This window comes from Oryctolagus cuniculus (genome assembly GCF_964237555.1).
Source record: "Oryctolagus cuniculus chromosome 16 unlocalized genomic scaffold, mOryCun1.1 SUPER_16_unloc_1, whole genome shotgun sequence".
Classification (NCBI taxonomy): domain Eukaryota; kingdom Metazoa; phylum Chordata; class Mammalia; order Lagomorpha; family Leporidae; genus Oryctolagus; species Oryctolagus cuniculus.
The window spans coordinates 726163-750975 of NW_027208201.1; the positions used below are offsets into that span (position 1 = coordinate 726163).

At 39.2% G+C, this 24813-nt stretch overlaps 1 protein-coding gene across 1 annotated transcript in view; it reads right to left on the minus strand.

Annotated features, from left to right (window-relative positions):
- Window positions 1-3734: 3734 nt before the first annotated feature.
- The window catches only part of LOC138847777 (vomeronasal type-2 receptor 116-like), a 34455-nt gene continuing 13376 nt past the window's right edge, over window positions 3735-24813 (minus strand). Inside the window, exons 2-8 of the mRNA XM_070067573.1 lie at window positions 21930-22093; window positions 18511-18796; window positions 17584-18390; window positions 16661-16888; window positions 16193-16316; window positions 6423-6425; window positions 3735-4669 (exon numbers count right to left, since the gene is read on the minus strand). Of these exons, the coding sequence (XP_069923674.1) occupies window positions 3735-4669; window positions 6423-6425; window positions 16193-16316; window positions 16661-16888; window positions 17584-18390; window positions 18511-18796; window positions 21930-22093 (2547 nt within the window). The remainder of the gene's footprint in view (window positions 4670-6422; window positions 6426-16192; window positions 16317-16660; window positions 16889-17583; window positions 18391-18510; window positions 18797-21929; window positions 22094-24813) is intronic.

The following is a 24813-nucleotide window of genomic DNA, read 5'->3' on the forward strand; positions in this document are numbered from 1 at the left end:
GAAAATATCATACTTAGTCCAGGTTCATCCATTTAGTTGTAAATGAACAAATTTCATTCTTTTAAACTGCCAATAGTTTTCCATATAGTACATTTCCCATAGCTTCTTTCTTTCTTTTTTTTTTTTTTGGACAGGTAGAGTGGACAGTGAGAGAGACAGAGAGAAAGGTCTTCGTTTTCCATTGCTTCACCCCCCCAATGGCCAATGCAGCTGGAGTGGTGTGACTGGCGCTCTGTGCTGTTCTGAAGTCAGGAGCCAGGTGCTTCTCCTTGTCTCCCATGCAGGTGCAGGGCCCAAGCACTTAGGCCATCCTCCACTGTACTCTGGGGCCACAGCAGAGAACTGGACTGGAAGTGAAGCAACCAGGACATTTAACAGGTTTCATTTTTGGTGCTCAGTTAGTTGTCACCGATCAGGGAGAACATATGATATTTGTCCCTTTGGGACTTACTCCTCATGTAGGATCTCTGTCCTTAATATGCTGTACATTGTGATTTAATGCTATAACAGTAGCCTAACAGTATTTTTCCCTTGGTGTTTCTATGTGGGTGCAAACTGTTGAAATCTTTATTTAATATATGCTAAACTGAACTTCTTCTGCATATAAAGAGAATTGAAAATGAATCTTGATGTGAATTCTAGGGGAGAGGGAGAGGGAAAGGGGAGGGTTGTGGGTGGGAGGGAAGATATGGGGGGGAAGCCATTGTAATCCATAAGCTGTACTTTGGAAATTCATATTCATTAAATAAAAGTTAAAAAAAGACCAAGTGCCTGATAACAACAATAGACAGAATTACAAAGAAGAGAAAGTTCCAACATGGGAAGCAGTCAACACAGCAGACACATAGAATGACAAACACCCTAAACAGCACTCTGACCTCAGAATCAGCCCCTGAGGCCTGACTGAAAACATGATGAGAGAATTTCAGGCATGGAAAGTCAAGACATAGTGGTAAAAATGGTTCTTCATGAAGGATCTCTGTGAGTGAGACCCCAGTGGAAAGAAAGAGCAATCAAAGAAGGATGTACTTTATACTGAAAGGAGGACAGAACTTCCACTTCGCATATGCCCCTGTATAAAAAACTGACAGAGTTTGTGAATTCAAAAGGCTTCCATAACCTTAGCAGCTCATGTCAAGAGCCTCAGGTGATCACTGACATCATAGCTAAGAGTGTCAGTTGTTAAATCAACAACAGGAGTCACTGTGCACTTGCTCCCCATGCCTCTGTCCTTAATGTGTTGTAATACAAAAATTAAAGGGAAAACTTGTCTTCAAACTGTGCTTCATATTGTGTGTGTCTGTCTGGGTGCAAAGAATCTTAATAGAAAATGAATGGGAAAGGGACCAGGAGTACAGGTGGGAGGGTGGGAAAGGGCACAAGAAACACTCTAACCCTAAAAGCTGTATATATGAAAATTTGTATTCATTAAATAAAAACCTTATAAAATAAAATAAAAATAAAAAATAATGGAAACTGGAGGTGGTCTGTGTTGTAGTATATTAAGCTTCCACAAGCAGTGCTAGCATCCCATATGTCAATGGCTTGAATCCTGGCTGCTTCACATCTGATCCAGTTCCCTGTAAAAGCAATAGAAACAAAACAGCAACAAACTAAACATCCAGTTAAGAAATGGAAAACGACTTCAACACTCATTTTTCAAAAAGAAGAAACTGAAATGGCCAAAAGCACTTGAAAAAAATGTTCAGAACCACTAGCCATCAGGAAAATGAAATCAAAACCACAATCAGGTTTCACCTCACCCGTCAGAATGGCTTTCATACAGAAATCAACAACCAACCTATGCTGGAGAAGATTTGTGTGAAAAGGTACCCTAATCCACAGGTGGTAGGAATGTCAACTGATGCATTCATTGTGGAAGACAGTATGGAAATCTCTGAGAGCTGAAAAGAGATTTGCCATATGACCCAGCCAACTGTCTCCTAGGAATTAACCCAAACAAAATGAAATCAGCATGAAAAGGGTCATCTGTACCCCCATGTTCATTGCACCTCCATTCAATATAGCTAAGTATGGAATCAACCCGTATATCCATCAACTGATGAGTGGATAAAGAAACCATGGTATATATATTTTAAGAATATTAATTAGTAGTAAAAAAGAAATCATGTCTTTTGTAACAATGAATTACTACAAGGAATTGTCATTTTGTCATAAAAATATGTAAATATCTGCAATAATGTGGAGGCCCCTTGAAAACACCATGCAAAATGAAAGGTTACCTAAATCCACAGAGTCCAATACTTCATTTATATGAAACACTCAGGACCATTAAATCCACAGAAACAGGAACAGATTGCTGGTTGTGTAACTGGCAAGACAAGGAACTGAGAGTGACCATTAATGGATAAGGAACCTGATTTGAAGTGATGAAAATATTTTAAAATATGACAAAGATAATAGTTGCAGAGTAGAGTGAAAGGTCCAAATGTCATTAGATCAGTTTAAAATTGTTATTTCTTTTGAATTATTTTCAGGTTGAGATGTAAAATCACTTTCTTTTGCCTGGTATTGGCAAAAGTAAATCTAAAGCCAAATCAATAATGAACAGAAATGAGCAGATGGAAAAGAAGTCTGCATAATCACTTCCATGTATAATGAAAACTTGGTGTATGATTATCACATCATTTCAAATCCATATGAAATGGTATAAAATTAAGGAGTTCCAGGACAATGTATATACACATTAAAGTGATTTAACATGTCTAATATTTCCACTGAAATACTCCAAATATATTATAAAGCCAACTTTAATAGTAAATGAATAATGAATGAATACACTAATGAATGAATAAAAACAGCAAACAGGGGCAGACGCTGTGACACCGCAGGTTAGAACCCTGGCCTGATGCTCTGGCATGCCATATGGGGGCCAGTTCGAGACCTGGTGCTCCATTCCTCATCCAGCTCTCTGCTATGGCCTGGCAAAGCAGCAGAAAATGGCCCAAGTCTCTAGGACCCTGCACCAGGAACCCCTGGCTCCTGGCTTCAGATCAGTGCAGCTCTGTCCAATGTGGCTAATAGGGAAGTGAACTGAACAGATGGGAGACCTCTCTCCTTCTGCCTCTCCTCTGTCTGTGTAAACTCTTTCAAATAAATGAATAAATCTTAAAAAAACAGCAAACATGTAACTCATTTTATTAAAATATGAATAATACAATGTTCACCAGCTGACAATGAAAACACAGAAATAAAAAGCTTCAAGGAGAGCCTTTATCTGAGATTAGTTTGTGTTTGTGAACATGAAACACAGGCTAAGAAATTTATACACAGTATTATTTTTGAAGAAAGGAGGATTGCGATCAGCATGAGGGTGTAGTGGATATAACCACCACTTGTAACTATGACATCACATGTGGGTGACAGTTCAAATCCTGGCTGTTCCACTTGGAATCCAGCTCCCTGTTAATGATCCAGAAAAAGCAGTAGAAGATGGCCTAAGATGCTGACACTCCAATGGACAACAGAAATGATCTTGCTTTGGATGAACCAGCACTGGGCCACAGCAGATATATTCAGTATCTATCACCAGATGGAAGGTTGCTAAAACTCTCCCTTTCTTTTCTGTGAATTGGTGCATCAGAACAAAAACATTTTAAGGGAAGCATAAACTGTTCATAAGAAGGTTACATTCTGCAAGTTATTTTATAACATCACAATGTAAAATCAGTTTTGTAAGTCTTAGTCTCTAACAACTGAAAACTGTGAGAGCATTAAGAGCTAAACCTGAGAACATTTGTTTCCTTGGAAACTATTCTGTCTCTTAATCCTTTCAAAGCATTCTTCTCAGGTCTTAGGAGAATAATGTAGCACTTGGGGACAAAGATGCAGCCTAGGAGACCTGCACCAGAGGACAAGATGGAGAAGACCTCCACAGCCACCATGACCTTCCCCTTGGTGCTGTGGTAGACAGGCAGGAAGGTCACCCAGACACTGCAGAACACCAGCATGCTGAATGTCAGGAACTTGGCTTCATTGAACTTGTCAGGCAGATTCCTGGCAAGGAAAGCCACAGTGAAGCTTGCCAAGGCCAAGGAACCCAGGTAGCCTAGGACACAGTAGAAGGCAGTGATTGAGCCCTTGTTACACACCAGGATGATGTGGCCATGCTCTGAGTGTGCATCTGTGTCAATAAAGGGAGGAGAAGTCCCAAGCCAGATGGCACAGAGAGCCAGTTGGATCAGGGAGCAGATGGGAATAATGGAGTTAAGTACCCCTGAGAGCAACCAGTGTCTCATCCTTCCCCCTGGGGCAGTGACCTTGAAGGCCAGAACCACAGTGATAGTTTTGGCCAGGACAGTGGAAACAGCCACGGTGAACACCACTCCAAACGTGGTCTGCTGGAGGACACAGGTTGTTGTGTTGGGACGACCAATGAACACTAAGGAGCAGAGGAAGGAGAAGACGAGGGCGATGAGCAGGATGTAGCTGAGACAACGATTGTTGGCCTTGACTATGGGAGTGTCTCGGTGCTTCACAAAGATACCAAGAACCACAGTGGTGAGGAGAGAGAAGCACAGAGCTGTGCAGACCAGGGTCATCCCCAGGGGCTCTTCAAAAGACAAAAAAGTCACTTTTTTGTAGAAGCACTGGTCTCGCTCTGTGTTGGCATACTGAAGATCTGGACAGTTCACACATTGGTCCATATCTGGTGAGAAATGTACAATAACATCATCCCAAGTTCAGTTATTCCTGATTCACAAGTACATTCTAGAATACCCAACATAGCTAGTTTATACAAATAGTCCTTATTTAATGTGAAAAACAGCATATAAAAATGACATATAAAATTACTGGCAATTATTTATGTCCATCTGCCTCATGTTAGCCAGAGTTAACACTTTGTCTTTCTAAGTACCTTTCATAATGATGAGTACATTCTCTTTTTCTCCTAACCAAGCCCTAAGGGCTACTCTTTGAACCTATTCATGGTGCTTTAAAAACATACCTTAGCCTGTGTTATTTTAACAAGTCAAATTCATTCTTCATTATTACTTTGGATTGGGAACTGATGATCAAGGTGCCAGAGGTTTGCATGTGTGGTGAGGGCTACTCTGCCCTTATACAGGGCACATTCTGCTGCATGCTCACTTTGACAAGAGCAAGCAGCAGCCCTCAGTTTTTAAGTTTTTATTTAATGATTGCATTTTTCATACATTCACCTTTAGGAATATAGGGGTTCTTTTCCCTATACCCACCCTCCTACTCCAACTCCCAACACACCTCCTTCTTCCTCTTCCTCTACCATCTCCTTCTTCATTATGGTTCATTTTTAGTTTGATTTTAAATACAGAGGACCAACTCCATGTTAAGCATAGATTTCAACAGTTTGTATCCACACACACAGACCACATATAGGGCACAGTTTGGGAACAAAATTTGCAGTCGATTCTCATAGTACAACTCATTAGGGACAGAGGTCCTACATGGAGACTAAGTAAACAGTGACCTCTGTTGTTACTTTAACAATTAAAATGTTTATGTATGCATGATGTCAGTGATCACCCGAGGCTCTTGCCATGGTCTGCCAAGGCTGTGGGAGCCTTTTGTGACCAGACACTCCATCGGTATTTGGACAGGGCCATATGCAAAGTGGTTGCTCTCTCCTCTCTTCAGAGAAGAGTACATCCCTTTTTGATGACCTTTCCTTTCAACAGAGGTCTCAAGAGATCCTCCATGTAGTCTATTTTTTGCTGCAGAGTCATGGATTTCCATGCCTGAAATGAACCCTTCTTTTAATGGTGTTATTTCCTCTGTACTCTCATGGCCTATTCAACCACCCAATGGTTGCAGTCTTTGTTTTAATGAGTACTCATTTATTTATAATTTACATGAATGTCAGAGTTTCAGAAAGAGGAGGAGAAGCATAATGGAGAGAGAGAAAGAAGGAGAGGAGGACAGGGAGAAAGAGACAGGGAGAAAGGGAAAGAGGTAAAAAGAGGAGGGGAGAGATCTTACACCCAAAAGACATTAATAGCTGGACCTTGTCTGTTTTGAAGCCAGTAACTGGGAGTGTCTTCTGGGCTTCCTGTATTGGTGTGAGCTCTGAAACTTGGGCCATCTTCTGCTGCTTTCCCAAGCATCAGGAGAGAGCTGCATCAGAAGTGAAGCAGCTGGGACTGAAACTGCTGACCAACAGGGATGCTAGCATCCCAGCCAGAGGCTTAACCTACTAAACCACAGCACCGGCCCCAGGTTCCCACTCTTAATATCATGGGCTGGGAGATATACTTTGTGAATTTGGGTTGCACAGAAATCACCTAGCGATCTCACTAAAACATATCTCTTTAAGGTAAAATCTGGATTATGTCATGATAAGGGAAAGTACTGATTGACAAACCACCATTACAAGGCAAATGGTCAGGTTCTAGAGAAACACAAAAGAGCTGTACACTTGATACCAGCTGGATTAGTTGCCACCCTTGAATATTTTCATCAAAGAACACACTAGGATGCTGCCTGTAATCACAGTCTGTAGATCAGTTTGAAACTTACTGGCATATTTCCACTTTCCTGTCTTTTTATCCTTGAACATGAATTTTCTCTCCAGTCCTGTCTGTATCCTCTTATGTTCAATATATTGTTCCATTGAAGACTGATGTCTCAACTTGCAGGTTTCTTTCAATATTTAGTTAGTCTTACCTTTGGATATTTCATACTTTTGAGACATTACATGTGCCATCTTTTGTAGCTTTGTTTTCCAGAATTGGTAAGGAAAAGTAACTGCTTTGTACAATTTGGTATACCAGCACTACTTAATTCAATTACCGATTCACTGATTTCAATACACCATCCCAATATCACTTTAAATGATGCCACTTTTATATCTTCCTTTTCAGTAAGTTGAATGGCATTCTTTTTTGACAATATGCATGGAGCCGAACCTCCTGGGTAATTTTCTGTAGAAGTTGCATTCTTTCATCAACTTTGTATCCAATCTTCAGCCGTAATTTCCATGTTTTGTAGCATTCTAAAATTCACTTTAGGATTGAAAGCTAATCCTACTTTTTGTCATGTTTGAGTGGTTTTGTTCTTTGTTTACAATTCATAGATCACTTAGATTTTATTAACTATTTTTCTTTAGTTATGCTAATTATTATTACATTTTTATGTACTATAAACTGAATTAGACTTTATGAAACTCTTTGGGCAAGATGTAGACTATTTAAAAAATACTGTTGGATTTACATTGTTTGAGATTTCAAATGTATGAATTTATTTCAACAACAGTGTCTTACAATTTCATTCTGCTGAAATATCTGGCAGTATTTGATCCATCTACCTGAGACGTTCCCATAGAAGAAACAGAATTTTTATAGTTTCCTTTTCTCTATAGGATTTGAGAAAGGAGTTCATATGAAAATTGTTTATCACAATTCAAGTATTGGGAATTATTTTAATAACTGTTGAGGATATTTGGATTTTTCAAATATTGCTCAACATATTTCATAATATTTCTATCTGAGAATATCTGAATTTCCTCTATATTTTTCAATGTATCAGAATTAAATTATTAATAAGCTCTAATATTAGTATTTTTATATTTAAATAGACATCTTCAGTTCTCTTTGTGTATAGACCCACATACACACACACACACCCAGTAATCTTATTGTTCACATTGTTCCATTGTGCTGATATCCATAAATCTTCCTTGTTTATGATCACAAACTTTAAATTTTTCCAATGTTTACTTACTTCAGTTTCCTTATAATGTCCACATTTTACCTTCAAGGGCTTGTGCTGAATTTGCAGTCATTGACCTACCTTGGTATGCATACTTATTTTTTTAAAGACAGAGTTACAGAGAGAGGTAGAGACAGAGTGAGGTCTTCCATCTGCTGGTTCACTCCCCAGATGGTTGCAGTAGTAGAGCTGTGCTGACCTGAAGACAGGAGATTCTTCAGAATCTCTCATGTGTGTGCATTGACCCAAGGACATGGGCCATCTTCTACTGCTATCCCAGGCCACAGCAGAGAGCTGGATCAGAAGAGGAGCAGCTGGAACTAGAACAGGCACCCATATGGGATGCTGGTGCTTCAGGCCAGGGCTTAAACCCACTGTGCCACAGTGCCAGGTCCACTATGCATACTTATTACCATGTATGTAAGCTTGTGTTCTTTTGATATAAATTTTATAAATGTGTGTACATATGTAAGAATAAGAAGCTTCTTGAAGATTTATATTTTGAGCAGCAATGACTTTTGTCAAAGGCTAGTTTAGCCTCATTTATGATATTTGATGTGTATTATACTCAGGATGATATGCAGTATGATTTCTAAGATATTTTTCATATAACACACAGTTTGGGGCAGAGCCAAGATGGCGGAATAGTGAGGGCACGCACCGATAGTCCGGGAAAATTTAGTTTAATAAAAGGGGAGTTACGGTAGCCGCAGAAAAAAGAACCAGGAAAAAATTGCACGGGAATTGTGAATCGGAGGACCTACTGGGAGAACAAGGTCGCCCACCGCGCGGAAGCCAAGTCACGGGATGGAGCCGCAGAAGCCCCAGTGCTCCAAGGGGAGTGCATGCCACACAGACAACAGCGGGGAGACTTGGGATGAGTCCACACATCGGCGCTGGAAGGGGAGGTGAGCTCAATAACCCGAGACATTGGTGGGGAAACGGGGGTCAGAATCTAGAGGGGGGCCGGAAAGTGCAGCAAACTCACTACCAGAAAGAAGGAAAAAAAAAAGCTTCGGGGTTTCTCTTCCCCCTAACCTTGCAAAGGTTACAAGGCTGCAAGGCTAGAATTCCCAAGAGACAAAGAGCAGGCCTGCTCTCTGGATTTACATATCAATGGGGGAGAGCTAAGGAACTGAGTCACTACAATTCAGTAGCCTAGGCAACCCAGTGGGAGTCCAGAGGAGCGAAAGACTGGAAGCTAAATACCATCAATTCTGCACAGCCGTGCCCTGCGGTGTTACTTACCCCCTGAATAAATAAAATAAATAAATAAATAAAAAGAGAGAGATTTACCACGCATAACCTGAGGGTGTCACCTTTGCACACCCTTAACCTGGAAGAACCAGGCAGAGCTCTCAGGCCGCACCCATCTCAAGCCTCCAAGGCTCCTCCAACAGCAAGCAGTCCACTTAACACGGACACAGTATAAATAAAAAAAAAAAAGAAAAAAAAAACGCACAGTGACGCAAGAAGAATTAACTATGCCGAGTAACAAACACAGAAATAGAGGGAGCAAGATCAACGATGACACTATGATGCCTCCAAATAAGCAAAACACCCCAAGCCAAGAGTATGAAGATGATGAGATAGAAGAAATGCAAGATACGGATTTCAAAAAATTTATGATAAGAACATTTAGAAGTTTTCAAAAGCAAATCCTTGAACTACAGAAATCCTTAATGGACAAGATTGAAAATCTCTCTCGTGAAAACGAAATTTTAAGGAAGAGTCAAAATGAAACTCAGAAACTAGTAGAACAGGAAAGTGTTATAGTGAAGAGAAATCAAAATGAAATGAAGAGCTCAATAGATCAAATGACAAACACATTAGAAAGCCTTAAAAACAGAATGGGTGAAGCAGAAGAGAGAATATCGGACTTAGAAGATAGAGCACAGGAAAACATACAGTCAAACCAAAGAAAAGAAGAGGAAATTAGAAACCTAAAAAATATTGTTGGGAATCTACAGGATACTATTAAAAAAACCAACATTCGAGTTCTAGGAGTTCCTGAAGGCATGGAGAGAGAGAAAGGATTGGAAGGCCTTTTTAGTGAGATACTAGCAGGGAACTTTCCAGGTTTGGAGAAGGACAGAGATATCCTAGTACAGGAAGCTCATAGAACCCCCAATAAACATGACCAAAAGAGATCCTCACCACAACACGTGGTAATTAAACTTACCACAGTGAAACATAAAGAAAAGATCCTAAAATGTGCAAGAGAGAAACGTCAGATTACTCTCAGAGGATCTCCAATCAGACTCACAGCTGACTTCTCATCAGAAACCCTACAAGCTAGGAGGGAATGGCGAGACATAGCACAGGTGCTAAGAGAGAAAAATTGCCAGCCCAGAATATTATATCCTGCCAAGCTCTCATTTGTGAATGAAGGTGAAATAAAGACCTTTCATAGCAAACAGAAATTGAAAGACTTTGTGGCCACTCGTCCGGCCCTGCAAAAGATACTTAAAGATGTGCTACACTCAGAAACACAGAAACACGGCCATCAATATGAAAGAAGGGAAAGGAAGAACACCTACCAGTAAAAGAGCATGGGAAGCTCAAAGCATATACTAGAAAATATTTCCGGGAAAATGGCAGGGCAAAGTCACTACGTATCAATAGTCACATTGAACATTAATGGTCTGAATTCTTCAGTTAAAAGACACCGTTTAGCTGACTGGCTCACAGAACACAACCCAACTATTTGTTGCCTACAAGAAACACATCTCTCTAACAAAGAGGCATGCAGACTGAAAGTGAAAGGTTGGAAAAAGATATTCCATGCCAACAGAAACCAAAAAAAAGCAGGTGTAGCCATATTAATATCAGACAAAATAAACTTTAATACAAAAACTGTTAAGAGAGACAAAGAGGGACACTATATAATGATTAAGGGTTCAATTCAACAGGAAGATGTAACTATTATAAATGTATATGCACCTAATTACAGGGCACCGGTCTATTTAAAAGATATGTTAAGGGACTTAAAGGGAGATTTAGATTCCAATACAATAGTACTGGGGGACTTCAATACTCCACTCTCAGAAATAGACAGATCATCCGGACAGAAGATCAACAAGGAAACAGCAGATTTAATTGACACTATTGTCCAAATGGATCTAACAGATATCTACAGAACTTTCAACCCTACATCTACAGACTTCACATTCTTCTCAGCAGCGCATGGAACCTTCTCTAGGATTGACCACATACTAGGCCATAAAGAAAGTCTCAGCAAATTTAAAAGAATTAGAATCATACCATGCAGCTTCTCAGACCACAGCGGGATGAAGCTGGAAATTAGCAACTCAGGAAACCCCAGAAAGTATGCAGACACATGGAGACTGAACAACATGCTCCTGAATGAACACTGGGTCATTCAAGAAATCAAAAGAGAAATCAAAAACTTTCTGGAAGTAAATGAAGACAACAACACAACATATCAAAACTTATGGGATACAGCAAAAGCAGTATTGAGAGGCAAATTTATAGCAATAGGAGCCTATACCAAGAAATTGGAAAGGTACCAAATAAATGAGCTTTCAGTGCACCTCAAGGACCTAGAAAAACTGCAGCAAACCAAACCCAAATCTAGTAGGAGAAGAGAAATAATTAAAATCAGAGAAGAAATTAATAGGATTGAATCCAAAAAAACATTACAAAAAATCAGCCAAGCGAGAAGCTGGTTTTTTGAAAAAATAAACAAAATTGACACCCCATTGGCCCAACTAACTAAAAAAAGAAGAGAAAAGACCCAAATCAATAAAATCAGAGATGAAAAAGGAAACGTAACAACATACACCACAGAAATAAAAAGAATCATCAGAAATTACTACAAGGACCTGTACGCCAGCAAACAGGAAAACCTATCAGAAATGGATAGATTCCTGGACACATGCAACCTACCTAAATTGAACCAGGAAGACATCGAAAACCTAAATAGACCCATAACTGAAACAGAAATTGAAACAGTAATAAAGGCCCTCCCAACAAAGAAAAGCCCAGGACCAGATGGATTCACTGCTGAATTCTACCAGACATTTAAAGAAGAACTAATCCCATTTCTTCTCAAACTATTCAGAACAATCGAAAAAGAGGGAATCCTCCCAAATTCTTTCTATGAAGCCAGCATCACCTTAATCCCTAAGCCAGAGAAAGATGCAGCACTGAAAGAAAATTACAGACCAATATCCCTGATGAACATAGAGGCAAAAATCCTCAATAAAATTCTGGCCAATAGAATACAACAACACATCAGGAAAATCATCCACCCAGACCAAGTGGGATTCATCCCTGGTATGCAGGGATGGTTCAACATTCGCAAATCAATCAATGTGATTCACCACATTAACAGACTGCAGAAGAAAAACCATATGATTATCTCAATTGATGCAGAGAAAGCATTTGATAAAATTCAACACCCTTTCATGATGAAAACTCTAAGCAAATTGGGTATAGAAGGAACATTCCTCAATATAATCAAAGCAATTTATAAAAAACCCACAGCCAGCATCCTATTGAATGGGGAAAAGTTGGAAGCATTTCCACTGAAATCTGGCACCAGGCAGGGATGCCCACTCTCACCACTGCTATTTAACATAGTTCTGGAAGTTTTAGCCAGAGCCATCAGACAAGAAAAAGAAATCAAAGGAATACAAATCAAGAAGGAGGAAGTCAAACTATCCCTCTTTGCAGACGATATGATTCTGTACTTAGAGGATCCAAAGAACTCTACTAAGAGACTATTGGAAGTCATAGAGGAGTTTGGCAAAGTGGCAGGATATAAAATCAATGCACAAAAATCAACAGCCTTTGTATACACAAGCAATGCCATGACTGAGAAAGAGCTGCTAAGGTCAATCCCATTCACAATAGCTACAAAAACAATCAAATACCTTGGAATAAACTTAACCAAGGACGTTCAAGATCTCTACGATGAAAATTACAAAACCTTAAAGAAAGAAATAGAAGAGGATACCAAAAAATGGAAAAATCTTCCATGCTCATGGATTGGAAGAATCAACATCATCAAAATGTCCATTCTCCCAAAAGCAATTTATAGATTCAATGCAATCCCAATCAAGATACCAAAGACATTCTTCGCAGATCTAGAAAAAATGATGCTGAAATTCATATGGAGGCACAAGAGACCTCGAATAGCTAAAACAATCTTGTACAACAAAAACAAAGCCGGAGGCATCACAATACCAGACTGCAGGACATACTACAGGGCAGTTGTAATCAAAACAGCATGGTACTGGTACAGAAACAGATGGATAGACCAATGGAACAGAATTGAAACACCAGAAATCAACCCAAACATCTACAGCCAACTTATATTTGATCAAGGATCTAAAACTAATTCCTGGAGCAAGGACAGTCTATTCAATAAATGGTGCTGGGAAAACTGGATTTCCACGTGCAGAATCATGAAGAAAGACCCCTACCTTACACCTTACAGAAAAATCCACTCAACGTGGATTAAAGACCTAAATCTTCGTCCTGACACCATTAAGTTATTAGAGAACATTGGAGAAACCCTTCAAGATATTGGCACAGGCAAAGAATTTCTGGAAAAGACCCAGGAGGCACAGACAGTCAAAGCCAAAATCAACTATTGGGATTGCATCAAATTGAGAAGTTTCTGTACTGCAAAAGAAACAGTCAGGAGAGTGAAGAGACAACCGACAGAATGGGAAAAAATATTTGCAAACTATGCAACAGATAAAGGGTTAATAACCAGAATCTACAAAGAGATCAAGAAACTCCAAAAAACAAAACCAACAACCCACTTAAGAGATGGGCCAAGGACTTCAATAGACATTTTTCAAAAGAGGAAATCCAAATGGCCAACAGGCACATGAAAAAATGTTCAAGGTCACTAGCAATCAGGGAAATGCAAATCAAAACCACAATGAGGTTTCACCTCACCCCGGTTAGAATGGCTCACATACAGAAATCTACCAACAACAGATGCTGGCGAGGATGTGGGGAAAAAGGGACACTAACCCACTGTTGGTGGGAATGCAAACTGGTCAAGCCACTATGGAAATCAGTCTGGAGATTCCTCAGAAACCTGAATATAACCCTACCATTCGACCCAGCCATCCCACTCCTTGGAATTTACCCAAAGGAGTTTAAATTGATAAACAAAAAAGCGGTCTGCACCCTAATGTTTATTACAGCACAATTCACAATAGCCAAGACCTGGAACCAACCTAAATGCCCATCAACGGTAGACTGGATAAAGAAATTATGGGATATGTATTCTTTAGAGTACTATACCGCAGTAAGAAACAACGAAATCCAGTCATTTGCAACAAAATGGAGGAATCTGGAACACATCATGCTGAGTGAAGTAAGCCAGTCCCAAAGGGACAAATACCATATGTTCTCCCTGATCGGTGACAACTGACTCAACACCAAAAAGGAAACCTCATGAAGTGAAATGGACACTATGAGAAATGGTGACTTGATCAGCATAGCCCTGACTGATAATGGACAACTTAATACATTATCCCTCATAGTATTTTTTTTTTTGTCTGTTCTACTTAATATGACTGGTTTAATTCTGTAATTATCACACAGTTATTCTTAAGTGTTGAAAATTAACTGAAATGTGATCCCTGTTAAACATAAGAGTGGGAATAAGAGAGGGAAGAGATGTATAATTTGGGACATGCTTGGGCTGACTTGCCCCAATTGGTAGAGTTGGAAACATACCAGGGGATTCCAATTCAATCCCATCAAGGTGGCATGTGCCAATGCCATCTCACTACTCCAAGTGATCAATTTCAGTTCACAATTGATCATAATGAAAGGACTAAGAGTCAAAGGGAGCACATAAACAAGTCTAGTATCTGCTAACACCAACCGATAGAATAAATAAAGGGGAGAGTGATCCAACATGGGAAGTGAGATACTCAGCAGACTCATAGAATGGCGGATGTCCTAAATAGCACTCTGGCCTCAGAATCAGCCCTAAAGGCACTCGGATCTGGCTGAAAAGCCCATGAGAGTATTTCAGGCATGGAAAGCCAAGACACTCTGGCAAAAAGATCTCTGTGAGTGAGATCCCAGTGGAAAGAACAGGTCTTCAAAGAGGGAGGTGCCTTTCTCTGAAGGGAGGAGAGAACCTCCACTTTGCCTATGACCGTGTCTAAACAAGATAAGAGTCGGAGAACTCAAGGGGCTTCCATAGCCTTGGAAACTCATAACTGGTGCATAGGGAGATTACTGATGCCATAGACAGGAGTGTCAATTGGTAAAGTCAACAACAGGAGTCACTGTGCACTTACTCCTCATGTAGGATCTCTGTCCTTAACGTGCTGTACACTGAGGCTTAATGCTATAACGAGTACTCAAACAGTATATTTCACTTTGTGTTTCTATGGGGGTGCAAACCACTGAAATCTTTACTTAATGTACACTAAACTGATCTTCTGTAAAAAAAAAAAAAAAAAGAAAGAAAGATATTTTCAATTCCCAACTTGACTCTCACTGGGATTAAACATGACAATAGGTCTGATCTGATTTCATCATCATTTAAAAAAAATCATCTATTATTTTTCACTTTATGTTTCTGTGTGGGAGCAAACTGTTGAAATACTTACTTAAGGTATACTAAGCTGATCTTCTGTATATTAAGATAATCGAAAATGAATCTTGATGTGAATGGAAGGGGAGAGGGAGTGGGAAAGGGGAGGGTTGTGGGTGGGAGGGACGGTATGGGGGGGGGAAGCCATTGTAACCCATGAGTCGTACTTTGGAAATTTATATTCATTAAATAAAAGATAAAAAACATGTAAAAAAAAAAAAAAGAAGTAAAACCAAAAAAAAAAAAAAAACACACAGTTTGTGTAGAGTTGCACTTTCTCACTCCAAGCATGCTACACTTGAATTTGGTGAAAGCATTTTTACTTATACAAGCACAAAGAACTCAGACATGAGTTTTCCTATACTGAATTAGCACATACATCACACTACTTCCATGGACTGTACTCTATTGCCAGAACCCTTCATTATCAATAATAAGTTTCAAAAAATTAGAGTGATACTAAATATATGGTACAAATAACTACTCATACAACACAAGCAAAAACTGGAAAATCTTTATGATACATGTGATAGCATAGCTCTGATTCATGGAATAAATCTTAGAAATGCCACACTGTTTTATGGGGTGATTATTCTCCAATCTTGGTTTCTATTCATTTTTTCCATATGCATATCATCCTGAACTCCAACATGGTCAGCATTTTAGAGACATTCAGCCTTTTATATGCTTTCAAAAATAATACAGAGAATGTGTTGTGGAAAGTTTTATCCTCTGTGGATTATTATTGATTATAGGGATTAGTTTCTACCTGAAGGTGGGAAGAGTATTCTCAGAAGTCATATTCCTCCTCTTTTTCTTTGCATGGATAAGGTGACAATTTAAGAAACAGGTGGTTACTTCTCCAAGAGGCAGGCACTGACTTACCTGTCTGATTGGAAATCTCATTCTCAGGACAAGGTGTGCAATCAAAACAATAGGCAGGCTTTCCCTCCAGAGGGCTTTTCCTGAATCCAGGGCTGCAACTCACACTGCATACCGAGCGTGGAGTCTGAGAAAAATCAGATGAGTGTTGGTCATAGTTCAGACTATAACTTAAGTTCCAAGTAGAGGGTTTTCAAGTCCTGCAAACTTATTCACTTAAACTGTAAACATCTCTTTCTGACACAATGACAACATTCAATTTGATTTTCTTAAATAGATTCAAAAGGCGTGGTGGAAAATGTGTGTGTACTGTCCATCCTCAGACACTAAAAACATAAGAAAGTATTTGGATTGGAAGGGGAGTGGTTTAATGTCTCTAAGTGTCTTTTGAATAAGCCATACTGCACATACTCCCTTAGCAGTTGGGGGGTAACAATGTGTCATATGAACCTTATGATCAGTCCAACTTACCTCTGTAATTCCTGTGGCCCACTCTATCAAATTCTCAGAGAGAGACAACTGTTCACTCTGTGAAACAAATGGGGAGAACCGTCCTACTTTAACCTTACGTCCAAAACCATATGGAAAATTCCAAAAGTTGAGAATGTCGTATTCAGCTTCCAAATTTCTCTTGTGATTCAAATTCACTAGGTCACCAGCTGGATTGGTAAACTGGAGGTTCTTCAGAAATGTGTGCAACTGAAAAAATGCATCATATTCTCATGAAGACTGCCCAAGTGATAACCCACCAAAGCCAGGTTAGAGAAAGCCTCTCTTTGTCTATAACCACAAATAAACAATAGAACCTGTTTAGGGCCACCCAATGAATTGAAGTAAAAAAAATAAACCTGATGAGAACTACATCAAGGTAAGTATGATTTCACTCATTTTTCTACAAAAACAAGTGGAATCAAAAATATCTAGCTGTGAGATTCAGACCATTTCCAACAGTGCAGTCCAAGCTACCAACACTCATTTTCTCAGTGTACCTAGGACAACTATCTGTAATAAAGTTACTAGAATAAAGAACTGTGCAAATTATATGAGATCCCTTATGTTCATTGTAGATGAACATCCTCAGCAACATTTGGACCTGAAAATAATTACCGTACCTCTGAAGTTGAAAATGGAATAATACAGTCTAGGTATTTCACATGTCAAATTTAAATTGATAGAATTGAGAGAATATTTTTTAAGTCACAGCATTTATGCTTATCCAAATTACCTTCCCACTTTTCCTTGGAGCCCTTTTGCTAATGACAAATTACAGGCAGAGGCTCAATTTTTATCTTGTGTTTTGGAGAAAGTTTCCCAAGCTACTTGGATTGAACACCAGCAGAAGCTCTTAAGGGGATCACTTTAGGAGTACATATCAACAATGGAAACCAAGTTACCTGCCAGGGAGAAAGTGCCACCTTTGTCCCATTGTTCACTGGCTGCATTTCTACCTCTTGTAGAAGCATCTCATGTACGCTGTGGGCCACAGCATACACAGCATTGTATATGTTGTAACTCCCATCACTCATGGTCATATCAAAATGATGTGGAGGCAATGATTCCAAGGAGGCATTCAGTGGACAGTTCTGCAAAGTTTTACAGGATGCCCCAGTAACTGAGCAATTAAAAGCCAGTGACCAGAATCTGGAGAGGATAGAGTCTTCTGGGTACTTGGAAGGATTAGCTGTCCGAAGAAAGTTTTTGAAACCAGAGATCTCACTATGGTGGTTTGAAAAAATGAGGGTCCCATGGAATGAGTTGAGCAGGAAAGGTTCCTCAGAACTGGCAAAATCCCATTGTGAGGTGGTGACCCACACTTTCCACATCATTAACTTCCACCATGATTGAAAGCTGGTGCCTATGAGTGACTCAGTGACACAGAAAAGAATCATCACATTTGCTGATGATTTTAGGATTTGAATTTGAGCACTATTTTGGTATGAAATTTGTGACTCTACAGTGGCTGGGATCAATTCCACAAAGTCTACACAGATGCCATTCTTCTGCAACTCTACTTTCAAATCAGTCATAAACTTAATACCTTTTGGGAGGTCTGAGATGGCCAAACCCACCCAGGTCCACCCAAAATGGAGCATCAAGGAGACCATGCCATGGGCCAGAGAAGTGTCTTTGGGTGCCATCTGATAGAGGGAAGGGAACTGACCACTGTCACTCAGAAGAGGATCAAAAGGCCCAAGAGTCAGCTAAGGGAAAAGGCAAGAAATCTGTGTAAGGTTATTGTTGTAGTGTAAAATATTATTCCTGAAAAAGTTAAGCAGATATTGGAAGTGTCAGATTTTAGGATATTTCATTTACACACTCACCTGTGGAATTTTGTAGAGTTCCAGCAGGGTCCCCATTTGGACAGCAGTGCTGCTTTCTGAAATTACAGCAACAGACTTGCTCTGTTTCCTACATGTGTAATTAGGAACATGCTTTTCCAGTCCCGCAAGCCAGATGACGGGGTTCTCCATCACAGTCATATGAGTGTGCATGACATTATAGAGACCAAATCCCAAGGTCATGTTGGGTAAAAGCTGGGGGTTTTTGTTGATCTCCTCAATAGCAAAAACCAAGGCCAGAGCATACTGGTAGTTTTTGGACTGAAACCTGCATGAAATGCACAAGGATCTTTAAGGGAAAAGCCTCCAATCGAGATTATCATCAATTCTGTGATTACTCTGACAGATGGATTGGTCATGGCTAAAAATTCATATGTTCTAATCTGTATGTGTAGATTTGCTGAGTACAGAGTGTGAACTGTTGTAATTGTAGGACACATGACCTCACCAGAACCAAAGCTGCTACCAACTTTTACTGGTTTCCAGGCCTAAATGATTCTGAAAAATAAGATCTGCTTTTACATCATAATGTCTTGGGTATGTTATCACATGATTGTCCATGCAGCCAAAGAACATGATCTTATTTTTGGATGCATACCTCATCAATTTTAATCATTGCTGGCAACAGCTACCTCTTCTAAGTGTTTGTATTTGATATATAAAGTAAATACTACAACAGGTTCTGGAATGCCCTCTCTAAAGTTCATGCACAGCTAGAAGTACACTCCAGTTCTCAAAGTAAGCATGACAAGGAAAGTCACATCATCTTCAATACTGCCTCAAAATGTTTCCTACATCCACAAACTACAATGATTCTTCATCTTACCAAATCATTAAGTGCTTCTTGAAATAGCAGCCATACAATCATAAGGCTGCAGGTTGTAATGGGAAGAGAATAACTCACTTGAAGGCTATGTGTTCAAAAAGAGGGATGATGTCACAGTACTGAGAATGATAGATGGGAGTCTGTAATTAATCCTGAAAAATCTCTTTCCCATCATACTTACCCTTCAACAAGCATCACAAGCCAAGAAAATAAAAATCGAATTCAGAGCTTGAAAGAAGGGAAATAGTGAAAAGGGAGGAGCACTTTAGAGAAGCTGGAAACACTCCCTGGGTGAACATGAATCACTGGGCTACAAGGCACCTGATGGTTTTCAATTAAGCCAGTCATGCATTTAGAACACTAAACATATGTTAAAGTAAATCATTATGAGTGATATCAATATTTACTCCAAACAGGCCTTCTTCACTCAAGTTTTCTTACAATATTGAATATAAATAGCCTTCCATGTGAAGGAAATGATGCATTTTTACTTTTCTTTATGAGTGATATCAGTATTTACTCCAAACAGGCCTTCTTCAATTGAGTTTTCCTATGATTTTGAATATAAATAGCCTTCCATGCAAAGAAAATGATACATTTCTACTTTCTAGGATCTGACATTTCACAAAAAATGCAAATGAGGAGCCCCTTGTATTTATTTCTGATGTCCTGTGTGTTAATTCCTCATGAATAGACTAGGTCACATACACTGCTTGTTAAGGGTCACTGTGTGCTCCAGAGGAAGTGACAGTTTTTCAGTTCTTGGTTCTTGCTGTAACATAGTATGTATATATGTATGCATATTATATACATATTCTCTCTATATTTATGTATAGGTATACTATAACCATGCATACAGTAGCTATATATAAATATATATAGTGTTATATGTATATATAGTTTCTATACATATTTGTTATCCAAATATGCCATTCATACTTTGTAGTATGAGGAAATTTGAAAATCATTGCTATGAATCAAATAAAATTTAGTTTTGTATTTCATATATCTGTTTCTCTCCTCATTACTATCACACTTCCATTATTCTGCATCCTCTCATTTCTTTCTCCAGCTGCTGCCTTGTACCAAAATGTCTAGACAGCTCTTGGACACACTGGAATTTGTAAGAGTTTATCTCTTTTATGCTGTGTTCTTTATCTCCAAAAACAGTTTATCAGTAACTGTTGTATATTCTAAAGTTGGTGAATCTAACATTGGAAGGTATAGCACCTAAATCTATTGACAGTTCAGTATTTCTTATTTTTCCAAGAATCATCAACACAGATATTTTCCCTGAGTTTATTAAGATTTGATTATGATCTCCAGTTTGCATGGCATACATCTTGGAGGAACTTGGGCTCTATTCATAGCCTCTTTTTCTACTACTGGAAATTCACTATCTCCTGGTCTCCATCATTAAGGGTACACTTAAATGATGTGCTGCATGCATAACCATGGGGAATACTACTAGTAGTAATACATATATATTTCATGAATTGGACCCCAGGTGCACATATTAAATTAGGTGAATTTATAAAAATCAATGTGAAGTAATATTGTTCTACCAAGCTAGTATCCATTAGATTTTTTCTGCAGAGATCTTTGGACAAATGCCTAAAATACTTCATCAGTTGCATCACCTTGGTGGCACCAACTATACTTCTCAAATCCATTGGCTTTAATGATACTGAAATGATCTATATCCTAATACCTACCTTCTACCAAAGTTCTATGCAGCTGCAACCTACTTCCTATAGCCTTACAGAAGAAACCAATTAGAAAATTGGCACTTTCATAAACAGGTTTGAAAAAACCAATTCTGCTGTCCTACAAGATACTATATTCTGCATGCATATAATTTATATATACTATATATGTATATGAAACATTTATATTTAGCTACAAATAAAGTATCTTTAAGAGGGGCAGAAACAGAATAATCCCCCTTAATAAATCTATTTTGCCCAGAAGAGGCAGAATCAGAGAAACACTGTATATGTAGTATACATATGTATATGTAGTAATCTACAACCACTGAAATTCTTATGGGTATATTCATCATTAAAATATAATTATTATATTTGTGGAAAGCTGTTGCCCTGAGATTACTTTTATATAGAAAAAAACTTTTTGAATCGTTTATCCTTTACAACTGTAGAAGAAATGAAGTGTTCTCATGGCCCCAAGTCTAGTATGTAGCAGAAAAGAGTGTGAGCACATGTGGAAGAGCTCATGTAACTCAGTTCATTCATTTCAGTGCATGGGTTCTGTAAGAATCTGATACTGAAGCACAATAGGCCCCTAATCTGATGAAAGTGGACAGGGTAGTACAGGAGGATACCGACCAGACTCTAGTTCCTCCTCTGATGAGACACCATTTCCCTGAACCATGCATGGTGCCATGCAGAAAGAAATGTCTGCTTCATGCCCCAAATCAATTACCAGCGGTTATTAGGAGGGACAGAAGATGGACAGGGCAGGGATACAGAACATATTTGCCTATCCATTTTCAGACCCAATAACAAGTAGCTAATATGTAAATAAATGGAAAATGATTATGGCAAGGAGAACTTACCATCTGAATCTGCGATATTTGCTGAAACTTCTCTCAATTCTGGGAACCTCATATGTGTAAATGTGCAAAAAAGCAGCGATCTCAATATCTCCATCCTTGTAAAAACTCTGTTCCATCTGGAAATAGCAGTTGGGACCATCCTGACATGTCACAAGGAGATACAGCTGCAGAAAGAGCAAGAGAAAAATCAAAAGAAACATCTGTGAAAAACCCTATGAGACAAGAGCACTGGAACATGCAGGGTCATGCAGGTGGATACATAGTGTGTGTGTGTGTGTGTGTGTGTGTGTGTGTGTGATTGCTTGAAACAAGTCACTTTAATACTGCTCCATCTGACTTCTTTCCACCAGCTGTCCACTCATCCATGGGGAAATCTGATACTTTTCTGCACTGAGGCTCTGCAGTTCAGATCTTCTGTCCTGGTGAAAAATACAAGAAGAAAAACATGTTTGTGAATCATCCTCTTCACCCCAGGTGCCAGGAGTTCCTCCAAGTCCATGGATACAAAGACTCAAGGGACAGACTCCTGCTAGTTACATTTGGTCCAAGGGCTTTGTCAATAAACCACTCCATGAACTTTTGGCAATTATGTACTGGGATTGCATCAGAGGGCATGAAGGGAGGCATCAGGTGAGGCTTTCAGTAAGCTTTCAGACCAGAAATCTCCAGTATCACACACTACAATGACCCAAAGTGCAACAGGGCAGCCTCCCTCAACCAGTGTTCTGGGCAGCCACAAATCACTTTGATAGCACATAGACCCCAAACCAATCCTGTTTACAGAGATGCCCACTAGGACATGTCGTTTTCAATCACTGTGCAACCAGTAATCAGCCTGAATTCAGATATGTCCATTCTGCATCTCTAATCACTTCATCTTTAGTTGTAAAACATAAAAATCGTCCACGTTGCTGTTAACCATGGTAATCCCATGATGATCTGCTTTTGTACCTACAACCTTGGTTGATGCTCACATGAGAACCTGGAACTATTTGAGTACTTATAGCTTTTTACTCTAAGCAGACAATACCAGCTGGAAGTGACCTCTTTATTCCCACCACCACAAACACAAAGGGCAGAATCATGCTTTCTTGGAATTTTCAATATGAGACTGTGGAGGGAGTTTGTTACATCTCTCTAATAGGTGAAGACTGTGAGAAGAGGAAAGGAAAACTATCTTTACTGGAGGCAGGAAATGTGTCTTGGACAAACACCAACCTCATGTATATTGACCCTAGTCTTACCAGCCTCAGCAATTCTGAAAAATAAATGCCTGTTGTTAAGTCATAAAGTCATGGTATGTTGTTAAATGGAAACTAGATGACTAACACAACGAGTAAATTGGGATGAACACTAGTTACTCTCATTTGTGTCAACAGACGGCTCTCCCAAGTCCTTGGATTTTGTTTTTGTAGCAAATGCCAGAACAGGCTCTGGAATGTTCTGTCTAAATTACATGTACCAAAAGGAAGAGAAGCTGATTTTCAAAGGAAAGCAAAACGAATTAAATACAAATGAATCTTGCTAAATTTTGCACATGTTCCTTCATGGAACAAAAATGGTTATTTATATTAGCACATCATTAAATGTCTCCTCGAACAGCATCATCCTGAACATGGCATTGTGCAAGGTCTTGGGAAAGAATAACTCACCTGAGGGCTATGTGGCTAGCAGAGGCAGGATATCTAAGTGTGGAGCATGGTGGAGTAGAAGGCTTGGCATTTATAACTGTTAAGCCTCCTCCTTTTCAAAACTGGGCATCAGCTCCCACCCCAGATCAGGAAACTAATTCAAATTCAAAGCCTGAATGAAGGAGAATCTTAAATGCAGAACATTCAGAAGATGCCAGAATCACTGGGGGCACTTCAAGTACTGTAGATCAAAAGGCACTGCACCTAGTGAAGCTGAATGGCTGCCATCTAGTTTTCTACGGAAATCTGAAAAGTATGTTCATATAAATAATGACTATTGGTAGCAGTTCTAACTCCAAATAGGTCTTATTCTCTGAATCTTAACTCAAGACTTGCATGCAGATTGACTTGCAGGTCAAGAAACACATCGTGCATTTGTACAGGCACTGACACAAAGCTTCCCCAAGGTTAGGACACAGGTGTCCTTTGTGTTTCAAGTGTCCTGAGTGTTCAGTCATGATGAACAGTCAATTTCATGTTGACAGCTTATACACCCTCGTATGTTCTGACCAGAAGAGGTATCCTTCAATTTTTGGGCACAGGATTTTATATGTTTCCAACATGACAAATTGTAAACTTGAATTTTCAAGTATCTCTTTATTATCTATGTTGCTTTCTGGGTGAGATAAGTGGAAAATTACAGTCTAAGCAAAAATATATTTTCTGATCTGTATTTAGTCTTCCTCTTCTCTTCTTTGTCATTCATCAGTTTTCCTCTGCTCTGTTCTCTTCATCTCCTCCTCCTCATCCTCTTCTCTATAAAGCTGTATATGGAAGTTCTCTGCTCCCTTCAGAGAAAGGTACCTCCTTCTTTGATGACCTGTTCTTTCCACTGGGATCTCACTTGTGGAGATCTTTCATTTAGGTCATTTTTTTTGACAGAGTGTCTTGGATTTCCATGCCTGAAATACTCTCATGGGCTTTTAAGCTGGATCTGAATGCATTTAGGGCTGATTCTGAGGCCAGAGTGCTGTTAGGACATCTGCCAATCTATGGGTCTGCTGTGTAACCCACTTCCCATGTTGGATCATTCTTTCCCTTTTTTGTTCTATTGGTTAGTATTTTCAGACAGTAGTCTTGATTATGTGATCTTTTTGATTCTTAGTCCTATCATTATGATCAATTGTGAAGAGAAATTGATCAACATTACTAGTGAGATGGCATTGGTACATGCCACCTTGATGGGATTGAAT